The sequence below is a fragment of the Toxoplasma gondii genome, chromosome XII, assembly GCF_000006565.2.
Source record: "Toxoplasma gondii ME49 chromosome XII, whole genome shotgun sequence".
NCBI lineage: Eukaryota > Apicomplexa > Conoidasida > Eucoccidiorida > Sarcocystidae > Toxoplasma > Toxoplasma gondii.
Genome location: NC_031480.1, coordinates 5,182,562 through 5,199,176, shown reverse-complemented (window position 1 = coordinate 5,199,176; position 16,615 = coordinate 5,182,562). Strand labels below are relative to the sequence as shown.

At 56.9% G+C, this 16,615-nt stretch overlaps 2 protein-coding genes across 2 annotated transcripts; one reads left to right on the top strand and one right to left on the bottom strand.

Moving 5' to 3' along the window:
* The first annotated feature begins 369 nt into the window (after window positions 1-369).
* Window positions 370-5,158, top strand: TGME49_250770 (eukaryotic initiation factor-4A, putative). Its single transcript, XM_002367318.2, has 3 exons — window positions 370-1,049; window positions 1,606-2,070; window positions 2,314-5,158. The coding sequence occupies exons 1-3, from the start codon at window positions 675-677 to the stop codon at window positions 2,710-2,712; spliced, it is 1,239 nt and encodes a 412-aa protein (XP_002367359.1). The 5' UTR covers window positions 370-674; the 3' UTR covers window positions 2,713-5,158.
* Window positions 5,159-5,481: 323 nt separating this feature from the next.
* On the bottom strand, window positions 5,482-15,955 carry TGME49_250760 (pentatricopeptide repeat domain-containing protein). Its single transcript, XM_002367317.2, has 3 exons — window positions 10,917-15,955; window positions 9,233-10,657; window positions 5,482-8,968 (listed from the first exon to the last, which is right to left on the bottom strand). The coding sequence occupies exons 1-3, from the start codon at window positions 14,821-14,823 to the stop codon at window positions 7,875-7,877; spliced, it is 6,426 nt and encodes a 2,141-aa protein (XP_002367358.1). The 5' UTR covers window positions 14,824-15,955; the 3' UTR covers window positions 5,482-7,874.
* Between the last annotated feature and the right edge of the window lie 660 nt (window positions 15,956-16,615).

Sequence of the window (16,615 nt, the reverse complement as noted above, 5' to 3'; positions counted from 1 at the left end):
TTGCGGGGTGCCACGCACTCCTCTCACTCGTCTGTAAGAGACAGATGGGGCGGGACCAGGGGGAAAAGGGTTGGAAGGAGTCGGAATTCGGGTGGGATCCCGTTTGCGTCGCAACCTGCTGTGTCGCTCTCCTCTAGTTCACTCGATATACGCCGAGGAGAGAGGAAAGGACGGGGGGTAGGGGGACATCGCGCGCGTGGGTCAAGAGGAGGGGAGGCAGCACGGGTCAGAGAAGGGGAGGGAGCACCGAAGAAGTGTGGAAGGCGGGGGATGGCATCCTGGGTTGTTTCAGCCTCGCGTCGCGCGGCGTGCCTCCGCCTCCTTCTTCTCTGCCCTCTCTGCTCGTGTCTCTGCGTTGCCGCTCCTCTCATCATTTCCTCGAGGGTTCCGAAGGACGGTGTAACACCGTGGGGCTGTTGTTAGACGTTTTTTCGTGGTTTTCCTCGGCTGGCATTTTCGAGCACGAGACTTGTCTCGCCCGGTTCTGCCGTTGTGAAAACGTTTTTCGTTCTCCCGCCACCCGAAATCTCCTCCCCACGCCTGTGCAACCCTGCTCTCTCCACACGTTCGTTTGGGGAGACTTTGTTTGCGGAGTAAGACGCACTTCTTGCATACTTCCACCAGGAATTCTTCCGGTGGTTTCGGGACATTTCCCAAAACCTTTGTGGGCCAAAATGGAGAACAACGAAGATAAACAACAACAGGGGCAACAGGCAGGGGGAGCTGCCGTGGCAGCGCCTACGCCAGCCAACGACGAAGTCATCGAAACGAACTACGACGAAGTCGTTGACTCGTTCGATGCGTTGAAGCTTAACGAAAGCCTCCTCAGAGGTATTTACTCGTACGGTTTCGAGAAACCTTCGGCAATTCAGCAGCGTGGCATCAAGCCCATCCTCGACCGGCACGACACGATCGGCCAGGCTCAGTCGGGAACGGGTAAGACCGCCACTTTCGCGATCGCTGCCCTCCAGCTCATCGACTACAACATCAACAACTGCCAGGTTCTCATTCTGGCGCCGACCCGTGAATTGGCTCAGCAGATTCAGAAGGTGAGGAACTCCCCTTTTACCACAATCAGCCGAACTGGAGGGAACGTAGCGGAGCACACTGCCAACATTTTTTGCAGGATGACGGGCAAGTGAGGGAGCACCACTGACGCCAGCTTGCTGATTCCAACTGCTTTGTGGTGTACATACACCACCTCATTTAGTTTCGCAGAGTGTGCTCCGTTGCCAAAAGTGTTCAGTCGCCGGCTGGTGCGGCAGCTGCGTGCTGATATGCGGTAGATTTTGTGTTTCTAAGCCTTTCCAGGTGGAAAATCGCAATGTGTAACTGTGTGTATTTCGACGTACGGCCTTCCGTTCAATTTTCGCGGGCTCATGTTCCGTCTGTTTCCCCCCCGCCCTCGCTGTAGCACCTCCCCACGGCTCAGATCCAGACACGCGAGGCGGAGCGTCCCCAGAACGTTCAGGCTGTTCCTTGTCTTTTCCTGTCAAGTATCACCCGATAATTCTTGTCCATCCAGTGTCCCCTGTGCCGCCCGCCTTCTCCCCTCGTCGCAGCTCCCGTCACATTCGTTCTGCCCGTTGTTTTTTGTCTTTCCAGGTCGTGTTGGCCCTCGGTGACTACCTGCAAGTCCGATGCCACGCATGTGTTGGAGGAACAGTTGTCCGCGATGACATTGCCAAGCTGAAGGCAGGTGTTCACATGGTTGTCGGGACCCCCGGGCGTGTTCACGACATGATGGAGAAGCGTCACCTCCGTGTCGACGACATGAAGCTCTTCATCATGGACGAAGCCGACGAGATGCTTTCTCGTGGTTTCAAGTCCCAGATCTACGACGTCTTCAAGAAGCTCCCCCCTGATGTACAGGTCGCCCTTTTCAGCGCCACGATGCCACAGGACATTTTGGAGCTGACAACGAAGTTCATGCGTGACCCCAAGCGTATTTTGGTGAAGAACGACGAACTGACCCTGGAAGGTATTAGGCAGTTCTACGTTGCCGTCGAGAAGGAAGACTGGAAACTCGAGACTCTCTGCGACCTGTACGAGACCTTGACCATCACTCAGGTAAGAACGGCGAGACGAAACCCGCAATGAAACTTGTTGAAACTAGTCAGATTCCTGCTGGGAGGCTCTTGTAGCGTGTTTTTTCCCGAGCGCCATCTAGCTGGACCAGCGTGGTCACTTTCCGTTGTGACCGTTTCTTTTCTCTAGCATCTTTCGGTTGGTGTTTTCGTACCCCGTCTCTGGCATGCACAGACTCTACTCTGGAAACCGTGTTGCCGTCTCCCATCCGCTGGGTATTTACAGGCCATTATCTACTGCAACACCCGCAGAAAGGTCGACTTCCTCACCAGCAAGATGTCCGAGCGCGACTTCACGGTGTCGTCGATGCACGGTGACATGGACCAGAAGAGTCGTGAGATGATTATGCGCGAGTTCCGCTCTGGTTCCACGCGTGTTCTCATTACCACAGATCTTTTGGCTCGTGGTATTGACGTCCAGCAAGTGTCGCTTGTCATCAACTACGACTTGCCCGCGACAAAGGAGAACTACATTCACCGTATTGGTCGTTCTGGTCGTTTCGGTAGGAAGGGTGTTGCCATCAACTTTGTGACGTCCAGCGACGTGGAGCAGCTCAAGGAGATTGAGAAGCACTACAACACTCAGATTGAGGAAATGCCCATGGAAGTCGCGGAGTTCTTCTAGATGCAGTGGTGCTGCGCTAATCGGCAGTGACACATTCTCGTCAGATACACAACTAATCGCAACCTACTGTTCGTTTACCACTTCTCTATAATGCGGGCAGGTTCCCCGTCCACTGGCGTCATCCGTTTTTTCCAAGAGTGACAGAAAGGACCCACATACGGACGGAGGCGTGAGGAAAAGGAGAGAGCGCTTGTAACTTGCTCCAAAAGCAAGAGGAGCAACACCGTCATTTCCAGTTTTTTGGCCGTGTTCCTTCGTGTTCCTATATACGTGAGTACGTATATAGTATGCTTCTAGGCAGCCTGTGTGCGGTGCGCTTCCTCCTTTTGTCTCTTGCATAGTTCATCGATTTCTTCCTCTTCTCGTCTTCCTCAACGGCAACCCCTAAAACTTGACCCGCCGGTGCGGTCCGTGCCCGTGACAACGCTGACCAGTTCGGTTCCGCGTGGCGAATGTGTCGATTGCTGTGCCTGGAAGGCGTTATGCCGATTCCCACGTATATTTTCGCACAAGTACCCCCCTGCGAGTCGTGTCTCCATTTTGACCATGGAAGTAGAGGAAGAACAGGCATCGTCTTCTGTTTTCTGTCTGGGTTGTTTTTTCCTCGATTCTCTTGTTCCTGCTCCCTTCTCGACGTCGGAACCGCTGCATTTCCAAGCTTTCTGTGCTGGGAGGTGGCAAGCGAAAACGTACGAACAAGCAAGTCCCTTGATCTCTGGCGTTTTGACGTTCACTGCATGGTCTCAGGTTCAGACAATAGTTCGGTGTGTCAACAAAAGAGCGGAGAGGAGTAAAGAATTTCCACGACGGAGCAGCCTGCTTCTGTTGCGCCTGCATGCAAGAAAAGCTGAAACGCTTCCTTATTTACGGTGTTCTGGAAACACAGACCCAACCCGCACGCATTCCACCCACGTCGCACACTGTATCTTCGCTAGCATATTTGACTGCAGTCACTCTCGAAAATTCCTCAAGTTCCTTATTCGGCGACACAGGAACATTAAATGGTTTCGCAAGACCGTTTTTCGTCGTCTCCAGTGGCACGTTATGTACTAACCGTCAGGGACGCGGAGTAGCCGGTATTCCGCTACTCGTAAAATGATGAAACAGACGAATTCTGAACAGCTCTCTGTAAAGAGGCGTTAATCCAGTTGATTAATCTGTTGTGCATTACTTTCATCACCGCGTGTTAGGAAGGTAAAAGTCACATCGTAATAGAGACAGGCTATCACAACCACGACACTAGCACGTGATATCTCTGCGTCACGCCGGTCGTGAGTGATAACATGTGGTCGCCCTTTTGGGACCAGGTCGAAGGAAACATGGTGGCATTTTTTCGATCAGAACATCGTGGGGCCGGCAACGGATTTTTCTCTCGTCCGATGTTGTTCGCCTTAGTACGTGGAAACACGTAGATGATGTCAGGCCGTTTCAACCTTCTCCAAAGTGCTGTTCAGCCTTACTGTAAAGTCATCTTCCCCCACTGCGATCCGTTGCGATCGCCCTTCGCAGTGTTTTTCCCCATCAAACGAACTGGCACTGCCTAGTGAATACCTGACTGATGTTGCAGAATTCATCTGTGTTGCAATGGGGATGGTGCGGCTCAGCACAGAGTCAGTATGTCACTGTCCCATGCCTCTAGTTCATTAAACTAAAAAAGGAAGAACGAAGCTCGCATCGCCGTTTGTGGCGCCCACTGCAAGCTGTGGAGGTCGGCACATCCGCTGCATTTACCGATTCGTGGAACCCTCTCACTGAAATTGTCAACTAGAGTGTAGAGCTTCTGCGGCCCAAACAAGGTTTTCCTGCAAGCGTGTGTCATTGGTTATTGGCTAGGAATATTTTTTCCCAATCCTAAATACCTTGATTGCCGGGCTCAACAACAACCAACCGGTTCGACAGTGCATTCTGTCGAAACGCGTCCGTAATACACCGTTTGGTACAACCTCCTGAAAAACGTGAAGGATAAATTGCTCGATCCGAGCGTCAGAGATGCACGAAATTTCACCCCAGCCTACTATATCATCATTTCTCGCTTCTTTTCATGAGGAGATAGGGCAGCAACCAGAAACTGGACAAGAGAAAGCCAAGATACAAACACAAATTAGCAGCGACGCCAACGACAGTCGGTACTCTGCAACGCAGTTCAGAAAACTGTGTCAATCAAATATGTTTCATCGTTTCGGGTATTTCACTGACATGTTAATGGCGTAGTCACAGGCAACCGATTTTGGACGGAAGTACTTTAACACCGCATAATACGCTAGAACATACCACTCAGGTACCACATGAAGTGATGTTCCGAGCTGTGTGACTGGTGTTATCTGCGCCAGAAGCGGCTGCCTTTCAGTGTCGAGTTCTGTCGCAAAAGCGATCTGTGTTGCCTACGACTCTTGCGAAAACGTAAACCGCAAACAACCTCTCCGAGCGAGATGAAATTTGAGAGCCGTGTATCTGAAGAGCAGAGACCGTGATACTAGCAAAGGAAGACAAAACGAAAACAGAAAGCAGAAAATATAAGGCGACCAGAGAGCGACGGGAGGAGACGGAGCTGAGGAAGACAGTGGAAAAAGGTAAGAAGTCAAAGGAAAACAGAGAGGTACGCTAGAAGTGCGGGACTCGTGAAATGGTAATGTAACTATATATATATATATATATATATACATATATATACGTATATTTACATATGTAGAAAGTGTTTTGCTCGTTGGGTTTTCTCGACGCATTTTGTCAGAGTGCGAAGAGGGAGACTTCGCTGTGGCTCTGAAACCTCAGAAAATGACAGAAACGCGACCAGTTTGCTCTTCACGAAGGAAGGCGACACACGAGTACATGTGACCCCCCAGAATCTCTCGAGTTGTTGAACGACCCTAGGTTTTCTCTCCGAAGATACCCATCTCTGCAGCGTGCTTTGTCTTTGATTCTCACCGAACTTTCTCCTCTCGTGGAGGACAACACAAAACACAAGAAAATGACTCTGCTTCTGCATGCGAAAACTCTTGTTCACGCACGTATGCCAGAAAAAGGGAAGAAACATTGCCCTCACTTCCTCTAGCTGTCTGACCGTCGCTACGTCAACACCCGCAAGGCAGCCGCCGACGGGCACAGCGACGTCACACACACTCCACGTATACACACATGAAGGACTCTACATAAAAGTTACGCACGCAGATGCATATGTATACAGGACAGAAAGGAAACAGGCGTTTGTGCGAACCAGGAGGGAGAGCCAAGCAACATGAGTGCGAGAACGAAAGAGAGCCACAGAGAATACGTACTCCGATGTGAGAGATGGATGGCAGGCATCTACATCAAACAGGGCAAAAACAGTGACTGGGTACCCAGAGAGGAAAAACTTTCTGCATTTCCACGTTCACTCGCGCTGTCAAAACGACACACAAACGCACCACACGGGCTGGCAGAGGAATTAGAAAACAGACGACGACCTAAAGTCGCGATGCGTCTCCCTGCGTGTACATGCACCCCAAAATAACGATTTCGAGAGGGGAATGGACACTCAGAGAGGGCATTTCGCGAGCAACGCGTAATCCACAGCCTGCTTCATCTTCGAAACGTTTTCTCCTTCGCTGTCCCAGAACGCTGTCATACAAAACCGTCTGACCTTCAGCTCTTCGCTTCTCGACTCCAGCGTCCAGGAGAGCGATGTGCCCTCTGCCCCCCCCTCTCTACCGAGGTCTCAGTGTTGCGTTACCTGCCTCGTGACGAACAGACAACTCTCATGAAATGGAAAAAGCAAACGATGCCTGGAAAAATGAACTCCTCCACCCGTTCTTTCTACCGTGCCTCCTTTTCTAGACGAAGACACACTCGTGTCGACAAACACACGATCCACACTCTCTAGCGCGGAGAAACGACGCATGCATGTTACTTGCCCATCGAAAAACTCGGGCCACAGACGTTGCGCCACGTCGCAAAATCACAAAGAAACGATTTCGCACCGTACTCACGAAAGAGCAGAAGAGCGAACGTGACAAAATGGGCAGAATGCCCAGACACAGCAGCCTGTCCAGACCCAACCCCCCCCCCCGGAACCGAGGCCGGACACGGATGCACTCAAGTGGTAGACTCTTTGCTACGTCGCCGTTGACAAAGGGAACGCTCTGTGCGACGGCTTCCAGGTGAATCAAAATCTTGACACAGAAAAACGCAGACTTACACTCGAAAAACTCAGAAAAAAAGCGTTTCCCTGGACTTTTCGCGGCCCCGCGGTCGAGCGTTGGCGGCGGCCGGGCGGCGACTCGCTGCTTCTCCAAGCGTGCACCTTTTTCAGACCCTCTGTATCTACCAAGGAACACACCCCAGTCTATTTTCGCATTTCAGTTTCAGAATCGAAACGCGGCATTCGCTGCGGCACAGACGCAGATAAAAAAATTACCTGGTGCGCCGCGATCTACAAGCACACGGCTCCGTGAGACGTTCATCCAAGTCGGGGCGACCCGAAAAGTCACATATCGCAGAAGATTTGAACGGACAACTCGTTTCAACAAAAAAAGGGACGCGTGTATCCGAGTTTCCGCCCTGTTCTGCGAGCGCCGAGGACATGCGATCTTCACATACACAGCATCCACTCTTCGCACTGCAGCTCACGAACACACGAACGCACACCCCGCGTTTCCTACGTGTACTCTTGGAAACGCAGTTCCACAGAAATGAATATAAATCCTTTACGCTTGTATCGCAACCGAGAAACAGCTCTCTCTGCAAACGCTTTTGCTTCCATAACGAAAAAACTATACTCCGGTCTTTCTGTTCTGCCGGTCTCGAAAACACACTTGAACACCGAAACACAGAACTTCACTCGCGCACCTCACACGTGCTTGCAGCGTTCCCGACAGCCATCTGCTTCTGCTCGTGCACAAAATAACGACGAGGATGTTCATCAAGTCAAAACGATCCACAGAAAAGCGAACCACGCGTAGTCCTTGCTATACTCCACTGCTCTCAAAAAGCATCGGTTCCCAAATCGCTTTCACAGAAACGCCAAAATTCTGCTTGGCTCCCCTCCCCCCCGACCGCACCCACTTTGTCAAAGTTGCATCCAAGGCAACATGGCCGCGACGGCACTCGCGCCGACGTAACTCGCGTTTCAGACTGAAATCCGACACAGTCGCAACGCCTACACGATTTCCACGCACATCGAAGGCCTAACTTCGACGACCCCCTCGCCCGTTGTTGGCATGTCCCTTCCGCCCGCTTCTCGCGGTTTCTTTTGAGAAGCTGGCAGTCGTGACGGCGCTCGACGCCCCGCTGCTGTGTCTCCCACGCATGCGCGGGCCATCGAAATCCAAATTCAGTCCCATGTCCTCAAAGGGGTACAAGTTCGTGCTCTCCAGTCCGCCGCTGCCTCGCGGCAAACCCCCCACTCGACTTGCATGCACCGAGCTCTTTTTGAACGCAGTCTGCGGTGGAGGCGGCGTCCCCGCGTTCACCAGCTGCTTGCGCTGCCCAGCAAATGTCTTCGGGCCGCTCTCGCCACCCTGGCGCCCGCCAAACCCGCGGCTTGTCGCTCCTGCATGCAGACCTGGAGGGCCCCCGTCGTCCGCAGCCGCCCTGGTCTCCTGGACCTTGTTTCCCGGCTTTCGCTTGCCGTTTACCCCGGAGAACGCGGTCGCCTTCTCCACTCTCTCGCCGCGCTCTCGGTCCACAACGGGAACCACGGACTGGCCGCCACCACGCTTCGACCGCTTGCTGCCAGCGGCGGTGCGCGACGTCGCGAAGGCCCCGCGACCCCCATCTCTCTGTGAACTGTCGCCAGGAGACGAGAAAGACGCGAATGAGAGGGCCTCCCCAGAACCTTCGCGGTCCTCCCTCGCCCCCGGAGCCCCGGTGCTTCCGACCGCGCGCTTCAGCAACTTGATGATGGCGTCGACAGTCGCCTTCGCCTCCTCCGCCGGGGACAATTTTCGGACCCCGTACGGACCGAGAACCTTTCCATTCAGCTCGCTCGAACACACGTTCTGAAGCAGTGGCAACTCTCGCAAGCTCGAGTTCATCGCTTCTCTCTCGGCCAGCTCCCGCTGCTGCTGCAGATGGTTCGCCAGACGCAGAAGCAAAGCAGGAGGTAACTCCTGGTTCTCCTGCGTCGCCTGCAGGGCGAGCGTCGCCGCCAGGAACGGCGCCCGGTTGTGTGTGCAGGCAGCGATCAGCGCCGTGTACACGTAGCTGTCCATCGCGAAGTTGAAACGACGTGGAAGCTCGAGCGCAAGCTCCAGGGCGCGAGCGAGGTCACCGCACTTGCCTGGAGAAATAAAAGAGAGGAAAAGCACAAGCTGTGCACTCTTCACGAACACTAGGATCAAATCCGCAAAGGCACACCTGCGTCTGCCCGAGTGCCTCCTCAGAGTCTGCACTCCCAATACACTAAGTACACCTGGAGGTATGCGTTTTCATGTAGCCATGAGGAAATCTCCACGACCCAGAGTAGGGAAAGTGGATTTGAAATGTCTTTATTGCGTCGAATGCATCCCACTCTTTGGTGTGACGAAGAACGCGTTTGCCTCACCATAGAGCTTGACGCACTGACACAGCGTGTAGCTGCTGGGTTTCACTTTGTTTTGGAGCATGTGGAGAAGCAACGACTCAACGAGAGTGACGTTTCTGCGAGTGGCCGCGCCCTGGATGAGGGTATTGTACACAATTGCATCTGGGGAGATCTTCGCGTCCTTCTGCATCTGCTCGAACAGGCCCAAGGCGGCGTCTAGCGCGTGCTCCTTGGAGGAGCAACAGAGGCCCTTGATGACTGTGCTGTAGGTGATGAGATCCGGCTGCGCATGCGGGTGGGACTGCATGTCTTTGAAGAGTTCGAGAGCGTCCGCCAGGCGTCCGGAGCGCACGCAGAGGTGGAGGAGCGAGTTAAAGGAAATGGTGTTGAGAGCCTTCAGATAGCAGCTATGCTCCTCCCCGTCACCATCGCGCGCAGCCCCGGCTTTGTCCCCCTTCTCGCCCCCCACGGGGCGCTTGCTGCCTCCGCGTCTCCGACTCTCACGGCTACCGTCCACCCCACAAGACGGGCCTCCGGTTGGCGCGCGGCTCCCCGCAGCAGGCTTCGAAGCAGGAGTCACCGCGGCCGAGTTGTCGCTCTCCTTCAGGCGCCGGTACGCTCCGAGGGCAACCTCCAGGCCGCGATTTCGGAATCGAGCGAGGCCCTTGACCAGAATGGAGAAGAGCACCGCGTCGGCAGACCCCGCCGCGACGCTCTTCCCAAACAGGTCGACGGCTTCGTTCATCAATCCATTGCTCGCGAGACAGTCGATCATGCACCCGAGTGTGTAGTTCGAGGCCTCGATGCCACTGCGCTGCTGCTCCATCCAAAGCTCCCAGACACGGGTCACGTTGCCGAGCTTCCCGTACGCCTTGATTAGCGTCCCGTACGCATGCGCGTTCGGCTTCAAGTCGGAGTCTTCGAAGCGCGCGAGGAGTGTGGCGAGTCGGTCCAGGTCACCCAGCCGCGCGCATGCATCGATGCAGGTGCTGAGGAGAACAAGGTCTTCGCACGCATCGATCTGATCCATCAACTCGAACGCGCGCCGCGTGTGCTGCTCGTTCTGTCCCGGCTGCAGCGACTTGATGATCGAACTAATCGTGAACTTGTCCGGACGCAGATTCGCCTTCTTAATCCGGTCAATGTACTCCCATGCCTTGTCGGGGTCGCCTGCGCTCACCGCCGCGTTCACCAACAGATTGAAAGTCACCTCGTCCGGAGAGATCTTCGGTCTATTCAAAACCCCGTTCTCCGACTTGCCCTCGAAACCCATCCCCAGATGTGCACCCGACAGCTCCGCCTCCAACGTGTTCTCGCGACCCTCCATTCGAGCAAGCACCTGCTCTGCCGCATGCAGTTCCCCGTTTGCCGTGAAGCTCTTCACCAGTGTGTTGTACGTCACCAAATCTGCGCACCCCGTCGTCTCCATGAACTTGAACAACTGCCCTGGAGACAGCCATACACACACACACACACGCACGGCTCAAAAAACTCTGAAGTTCACAGCAGCCCTCGTGACTTCTCTTCGAACGCATACTATGAAGCGAGTTCCTGCTCTGAAACGGTTTAACTCTCCTCTCGACTCCCCTCAGCACCCTACACCTTCATCGCGAGAATGCGGCCGTTGACGGAGACACAGAGTCACGCCGAAGCACGACTGAGAAACCCCATGCGACGCATGGACCTTCGTCTCTCTTCTTCCTACCTGTCATGACGCGGTCGTTCGCGGAGACACAAACCATCAGCACGTAATTGAGGAGCTGGGTGTCAGCAGCAACGCGACCTTCAGCTTGGAGTCGCCCGAGAACGCGAATCGCCCCGCGACTGTCCTTGGTGCGGTGGCACTCGCGAACGAGCGCCATGTAGTGCTGCAGCGCGATCCGCTGCTTCGAGCTGTTCGGTTGAGAGGTCACCGTAGCCGGCGGCGGGGCCTCCTCGTCCTGCGGGGGCGAGACAGGCGGCGGCGGGGCGCGCAGTGACGCCGCGTGGGGCCTCTGGGGCCCAGAGGAGGCCCGGCAGTTTTCGGGCGGAGCCGCAGTGGCGCGTGGGGCCCTAAGGGGTGGAGGGGGCGGGAAGGCCGGGGCGCCTGCGCGGGAGGCAGAGCCCGCAGGGTCGTCTGGGAGGACGAAGGGTGTCGCAGCCTGGGGGATGGCGGCGTCGTCGGACTCGTGACCCAGTTGCTTCTTGAGTTGCCGCACATCATCCCGGTCCTGCGCATCCAAACTGTCGAGGTCGAGGAGCTCTTCGATGTTCAGGCCGCACGCGGGGGCGGACTGGAACCCGAGGGGCCCCGATCCGAAGGAAACCGTCGGGGAGAACGAGAGGGACTCTGAGATGAACCTTCCGAACGGGAAGTTCGCCTCGCTCGCGGTCTCAGAGTGGCCGGCGGGGAAGCCGCGGAGCCCCGGAGGGCCAGACTGCTTAGTCTCATCCTCGACGCGGAGCAAACGCTCGATGGACCCCACACCGAACGCGAGACGCGAGTCTCGCACGCCGTTCGGGACAGAAGCGACAAAGGGGAATGGTGCTTCTGTGCCCGCGAACCCCGGGAAGGCTGCCACTGGGAGGCAGAGGCTGGGGGCGCCCGGCGCAGGCGCTGGGGCGCCGGCGATGCGCGTCTCGGGGGACTGAGAGCGGAAGAGACTCGCGTTCGAGGAGACCGAAGAGAAAGCACAATCCTCCGCTGTCGTGTTCTGCGTGTCTTCGACTTTCCAGAGAACCTTCTCGACCTCGGGTTCCTGCGCGACGAGCTCTGAGCCCTCCGTCAGCGCCGCGAGCGGCAGACGGAGCTGCTCAGCCATGAAGGTGGTATGGAGCGGAGGCTCTTCGCTCTCGAACGTCGCCTCCAAGCAGCCATTCACCCCCGAGGCCTGGTCACTCCGGTCGTCCTCGCTCTCCAACAGGAAGGAAGAAGCGAGAGACGCGTGACTGCAGAACGACTTCACGTTTCCCGCGATGCCGCCCTCGTCGACGTCCACGCCAATGTGCATTGGAGTTGCAATCCTCTTCGAGGAGGAGGAGTCGCGCTCCACGTCGACCTCGTCTCGAGTCTCTGGGAGGCCTGCGATAAAGGTCTCCCCGCGCGCACGCAAATCCAGAGAAGCTGTCGGCCGCGACAGCGCCCGTTCGTTTCCATCGCATGTCGAGGGCGAACGAGACATCAGCGAGACGTCCGTCAAAGACTGACAGGATAAAATCTCCTCCGACACTGACACGTCCTCGTCGTACAAAAGAGCCAGCGCTGGAGACAGCGCCGCTCGGTGCGACCGCTGCAGACCGTCTCCAAAGTCTGGCTCCGCTTCCTCTCCCGCCCGTTCCGCCTCGGGACTCTTCCCGAGCTCGGACCCACTTTGGGCTGCCAGGCCTAGCTCGACCTCGCGCGCGGCCTCTGTCGCCTCACCTGCCTCCGTCGGCCTCTCCTCATTCCACGGAGAGAAGGAAACCGCCTTCTTTGCAGTACACCGGGGCTGACGCGCAGTCAACGCCGGGGGCGACGCCCAGAACGGGGACGCCAAGTCGCTTATGAGCTCCTTTTCTCGCGCTTCTGCTGACGGATCGGTCTCCAGGACACACGATTCCTCTGCTTCGCCCTCTTCCGCGTTTTCTCCACACTCTTCCACTTCCGCAGATATCTCTGCAAGCGCGGCCAACTCGGAATCCAGGGAATCGACAACCTCCTCACCCGCGAATACAACTTGGGAGGCGGCAGAAGCCTCCGGAGCCACACGCGCTGCAGACTCCGCCTCGACCACGAACGAAGCGTCCCCGGAGCTCTCGGGGTCCTGGTCTTCCGTCTGACTCTCCGTGCACTCAGAGATTGCTGGCAGTGACTGCAGGGTTTCTGCTAGACGGGTCGCGATGTTCGCTGCGTCTTCCTCCTTGTTCAACAAAGAGAGGTCCGAATGGTCCTCAGGGCACTGCGAAGCGTTGGCAACAGTTTCTCCTCCCGCACAGCTCGTGACTGTCACATCTTCTCTCTCCCGTTCTACCAAAGCACTCGAAAACGTTTCAATCTTCTGCTCTACAGCGCGCTCTGTCTGTCCGTCCTGAGGTAGAGAACCCCCTGGTTGCTTGCTTCCTGGCTCCCTGATCTCCGGATCGGCACTGTCGCATCCAGGCGATGGTTCCTCGTCTTCGACACTGGCAGGCTCTTCCACTGCAGCCTCCGACGTCTCGAGGGTGGAGGCACAAGGAGCGGAGAGGGTCTGTCCATCTTCCTCGGGGGACTGTTCGTCTTTGTCGAGAACAGAATTCGTCGTGGGTGAGAGAGCAAGATCGTCTGATGCCGAACGCACCTGCTTGCTTTCGTCGTCATCGACGGCGGGCTGGTCCGAAGCCTCTTGATACGCTGTCGTCTGCTTTTCTGGCTTAACTAGCAGGCACTCAGTGCGGGTCTCGTGAGTCGCTTCAAGGGTCGCGACGTCCTTCTTCGGAGAGTTCCTTCTCTCCGTTTTCTCACCCACCTTCCGGACTGTCTCGACACGCACCGCCGGGGTCGCACACGGGCGAAGCCTGCACTTCTTCTCCTGGAGCTTAAGCTCCTTCTCCCCCGGCCCATCCTTCTCTTGCGAGCGTCTGGCGATCTTGGACGCAGCGTCAGACTTGATGGCGATGAAGCCCCAGACGCTGGAGAGGAACAGGCCGACGATCGCGAAGTCGATTGCAATGGGGGCTCGGTACTTCAGACAGGCGGGCAGTACACATGCGAAGATGAAGAGGACGAGGAAGTTCGGAATCGACCACTGTAGCAGATGCTGGACTCTGCGTGGTACGCAGTGGTGGAAGAAGTACGTCAAACTTCCTCGTCGGCCGTGGAACGACGGAGACAGACGGCGTTTCGTCTCCGGCTTGGGGCCGACAGCCTCGGGCTCTCTGGCTGCGGGTGCGGCGTTCGCGAGGAGCGCAGCCGAATGCGCAGAGCTGTCCAGCGCAGCTTCCGGCTGTCCGGCGTGAACTCCAAAGACCGGCGCGCGCGCGCAGCCTTCAAGGGGCGCCTGGTGGTACACGGGAGCAAACCTGCTGAGGTCCGCCTCGCTCCCGAAGAGCTGGCCGTTCGGGCAACCTGGCTGGAAGACTTCTGCTCTGCGCGGCGTGACGTCCGCGAGTCCGAGCGGATGCACCGTCTCTGGAGCCCAGAAGTGACTCGAGGCGATGGAACCGCAGGCGTCGTCCTCGAAGCCCAGGCTTTGGCGGGGGGAGTTCGCGAGAGTTCGTTCCTTCGAACGACCCTCTGCGCCGGCCTCGAAGCAGCCGTCGTAGCTGTAGAAAGTTGCGTTCGGGAAGTTCGGAAGGAGAGGGCAGATGTAGTACGGGATGAGGACGCCAGAGATCTGGAGCGGGGAGCCACCGAAGACTGGCCAAAAGAACGACTGGTCGCGGCCGCCGCCGGTCGACGCCGTCAACGAAGCTCCCTTCCGCGAAGAGTGCGGAGCAGTCAGAGCACCGCTTTGGGACGCTCTGGTAGATCTGCCCGCCTGGTCCGCGGGCAGAAACGCCGGCTTCAGGGCAGGTGAGGCTTCTGAAGAGGCAGCAGGTGCAGTCGACGCTGCGGCTGCCGGCGTCCGCTGGACCAGTTTGGACCAGAAGACGCCTCCGCTGAGAGACGTCGGCATCTTGAGTTGAGCACGAGGTTCTCACTCACACGCGCGCGCCTCTCGAAGCGCGGGGACACAGAACGCGCCCGGCTGAACGAGATACGCGATTGCGCCACACGCAAAAACGCGGCGCGCGCAGAGAGGGGGCGGCGCGAAGTCGCCTCCCCACAAACACGCAGAGACGGATCCACAAGAAAAACAGGGAACGAGAGGCAACGCGGACCGGCGCCTGCAGCGCCGCGCGCGCAGCCGAGCAGACTCGGACCTGGGATCAGTGGACAGCACGGTGGGCAAAACCACGAGGTCGCAGAGAAACGGTCGGTCGCTGGGGGAAAGGACTCGCTGAGGAGGTCGACTCAAGGGTCGTAAACAGTCGCAACAAACACTGTGATGGGAGGCTGCGTGCTGGGGCAGTCCAACAAGGGTGTCCTTTACACTTGAGAGAGAGCGGGCGTCTCGGCGCGGCACGCATTTCTGCGGTCTACCCCAACTCAGACTTCCTCGAGGACGACTTTCCTCGAGAAGCGGCGGAAACAGCTCCGACTCTGTTTGCTGCTCACGCAGAATCCGCACTTGGACTTCCCCAGAGAAGCTGAGAAGTCCGTTCCCGGAAATCGTCGAGGAAGATGCGCAGAGAATCAGTCGGAAAAGTGCGACGGGGTCGACACCGCAAAATCTCGCAGCGTGACGGCGTGGGGCAGAACATCTGATGCAAATACGGCGCCCTCTGGAAGGCGTGACCCAAGGATTTGCGTGCTTGTTGAGCAGAAATCGAAATCTCGAAGGACAGAGCGCACCACGAACAGGGGAAGGCTCCTCGCCCAAAAGACCGCAGCCCTGCCGCGGCCGCGCGAACCGAAAGGAGTTGAGGGGAACGCGTTTCGACGCCTCGAGTCTCTCTAGGAGTTCAGAAAGTCGACAAATGACGAGGTGACGCAAGCACATGCACAAGCCAGCTGCGGAAAAAGCCGAAAGACGTTTGTGTGGAACCGCAGTGCAAAACAGCGTCGAGGGCCCACTGCACGAACTCTGGCGAAACTGCTGCCGAGAAAAACTCTGGTCTCCCGTTCTTGACGGGGTGGTCCTAACCGCGGAGGAAAAAGCAAAGAGGACACCAGGGAAAATAGGCATCCTTCGCTTCTGCGCAAAAAATATTCCCTGTCGACCAAGCGCCGGCGGGGAACACGAGAAAGCGCACCCTCGAATTTGGTGAGGCACAATGGCGAAAGGGGCAGAGCAGGGTGTGGAGGGGGGGGGAATAGAGCGGAATGTCTGGTCCGCCCAACACCGCGCGCGTCACCGGGCTTCGAGGTGCTCTCACTGGCACACACGTTCGTGTATACCATGTCTTCTCTCCGCGCCTCTACGACTTGTCTACTTTTCCCGTTTTTCGGGAGAAACTCCGCAAGGCGCGACAACTGCAACCCGCCTACGCAAACTATGAAGAAAAGTGCTTCACACACTTCGCCTGCCTTCCACGACAGCCTCCGGGAGAGCAACATCAGCAGCGAAACACAAGGAAGAACAGCAGGCAACTGGCGCCACACAAAGCCCGCTTTCTGAGGGCACGGCGTCCAGAGCATGCCCGGCCTTCTCTTCGGTTTCCAGGAAGGCAAGTGTTTTCGACGAACAACCTTTGCTCGTAGGAGGCAAAAAGTGCAGCGAGGCCCCCAGGTAAATTGCGGCCTCCCGCAGATGGGCAAGATCTTCGGGCGGGCAACTTACGCACTACGGAGAACCAATAGAGCCCCGAGAAACGGGGCTGCTGAGACACACGCCAAGACTGACGCGCCCAGAAGAACGTCTCCTG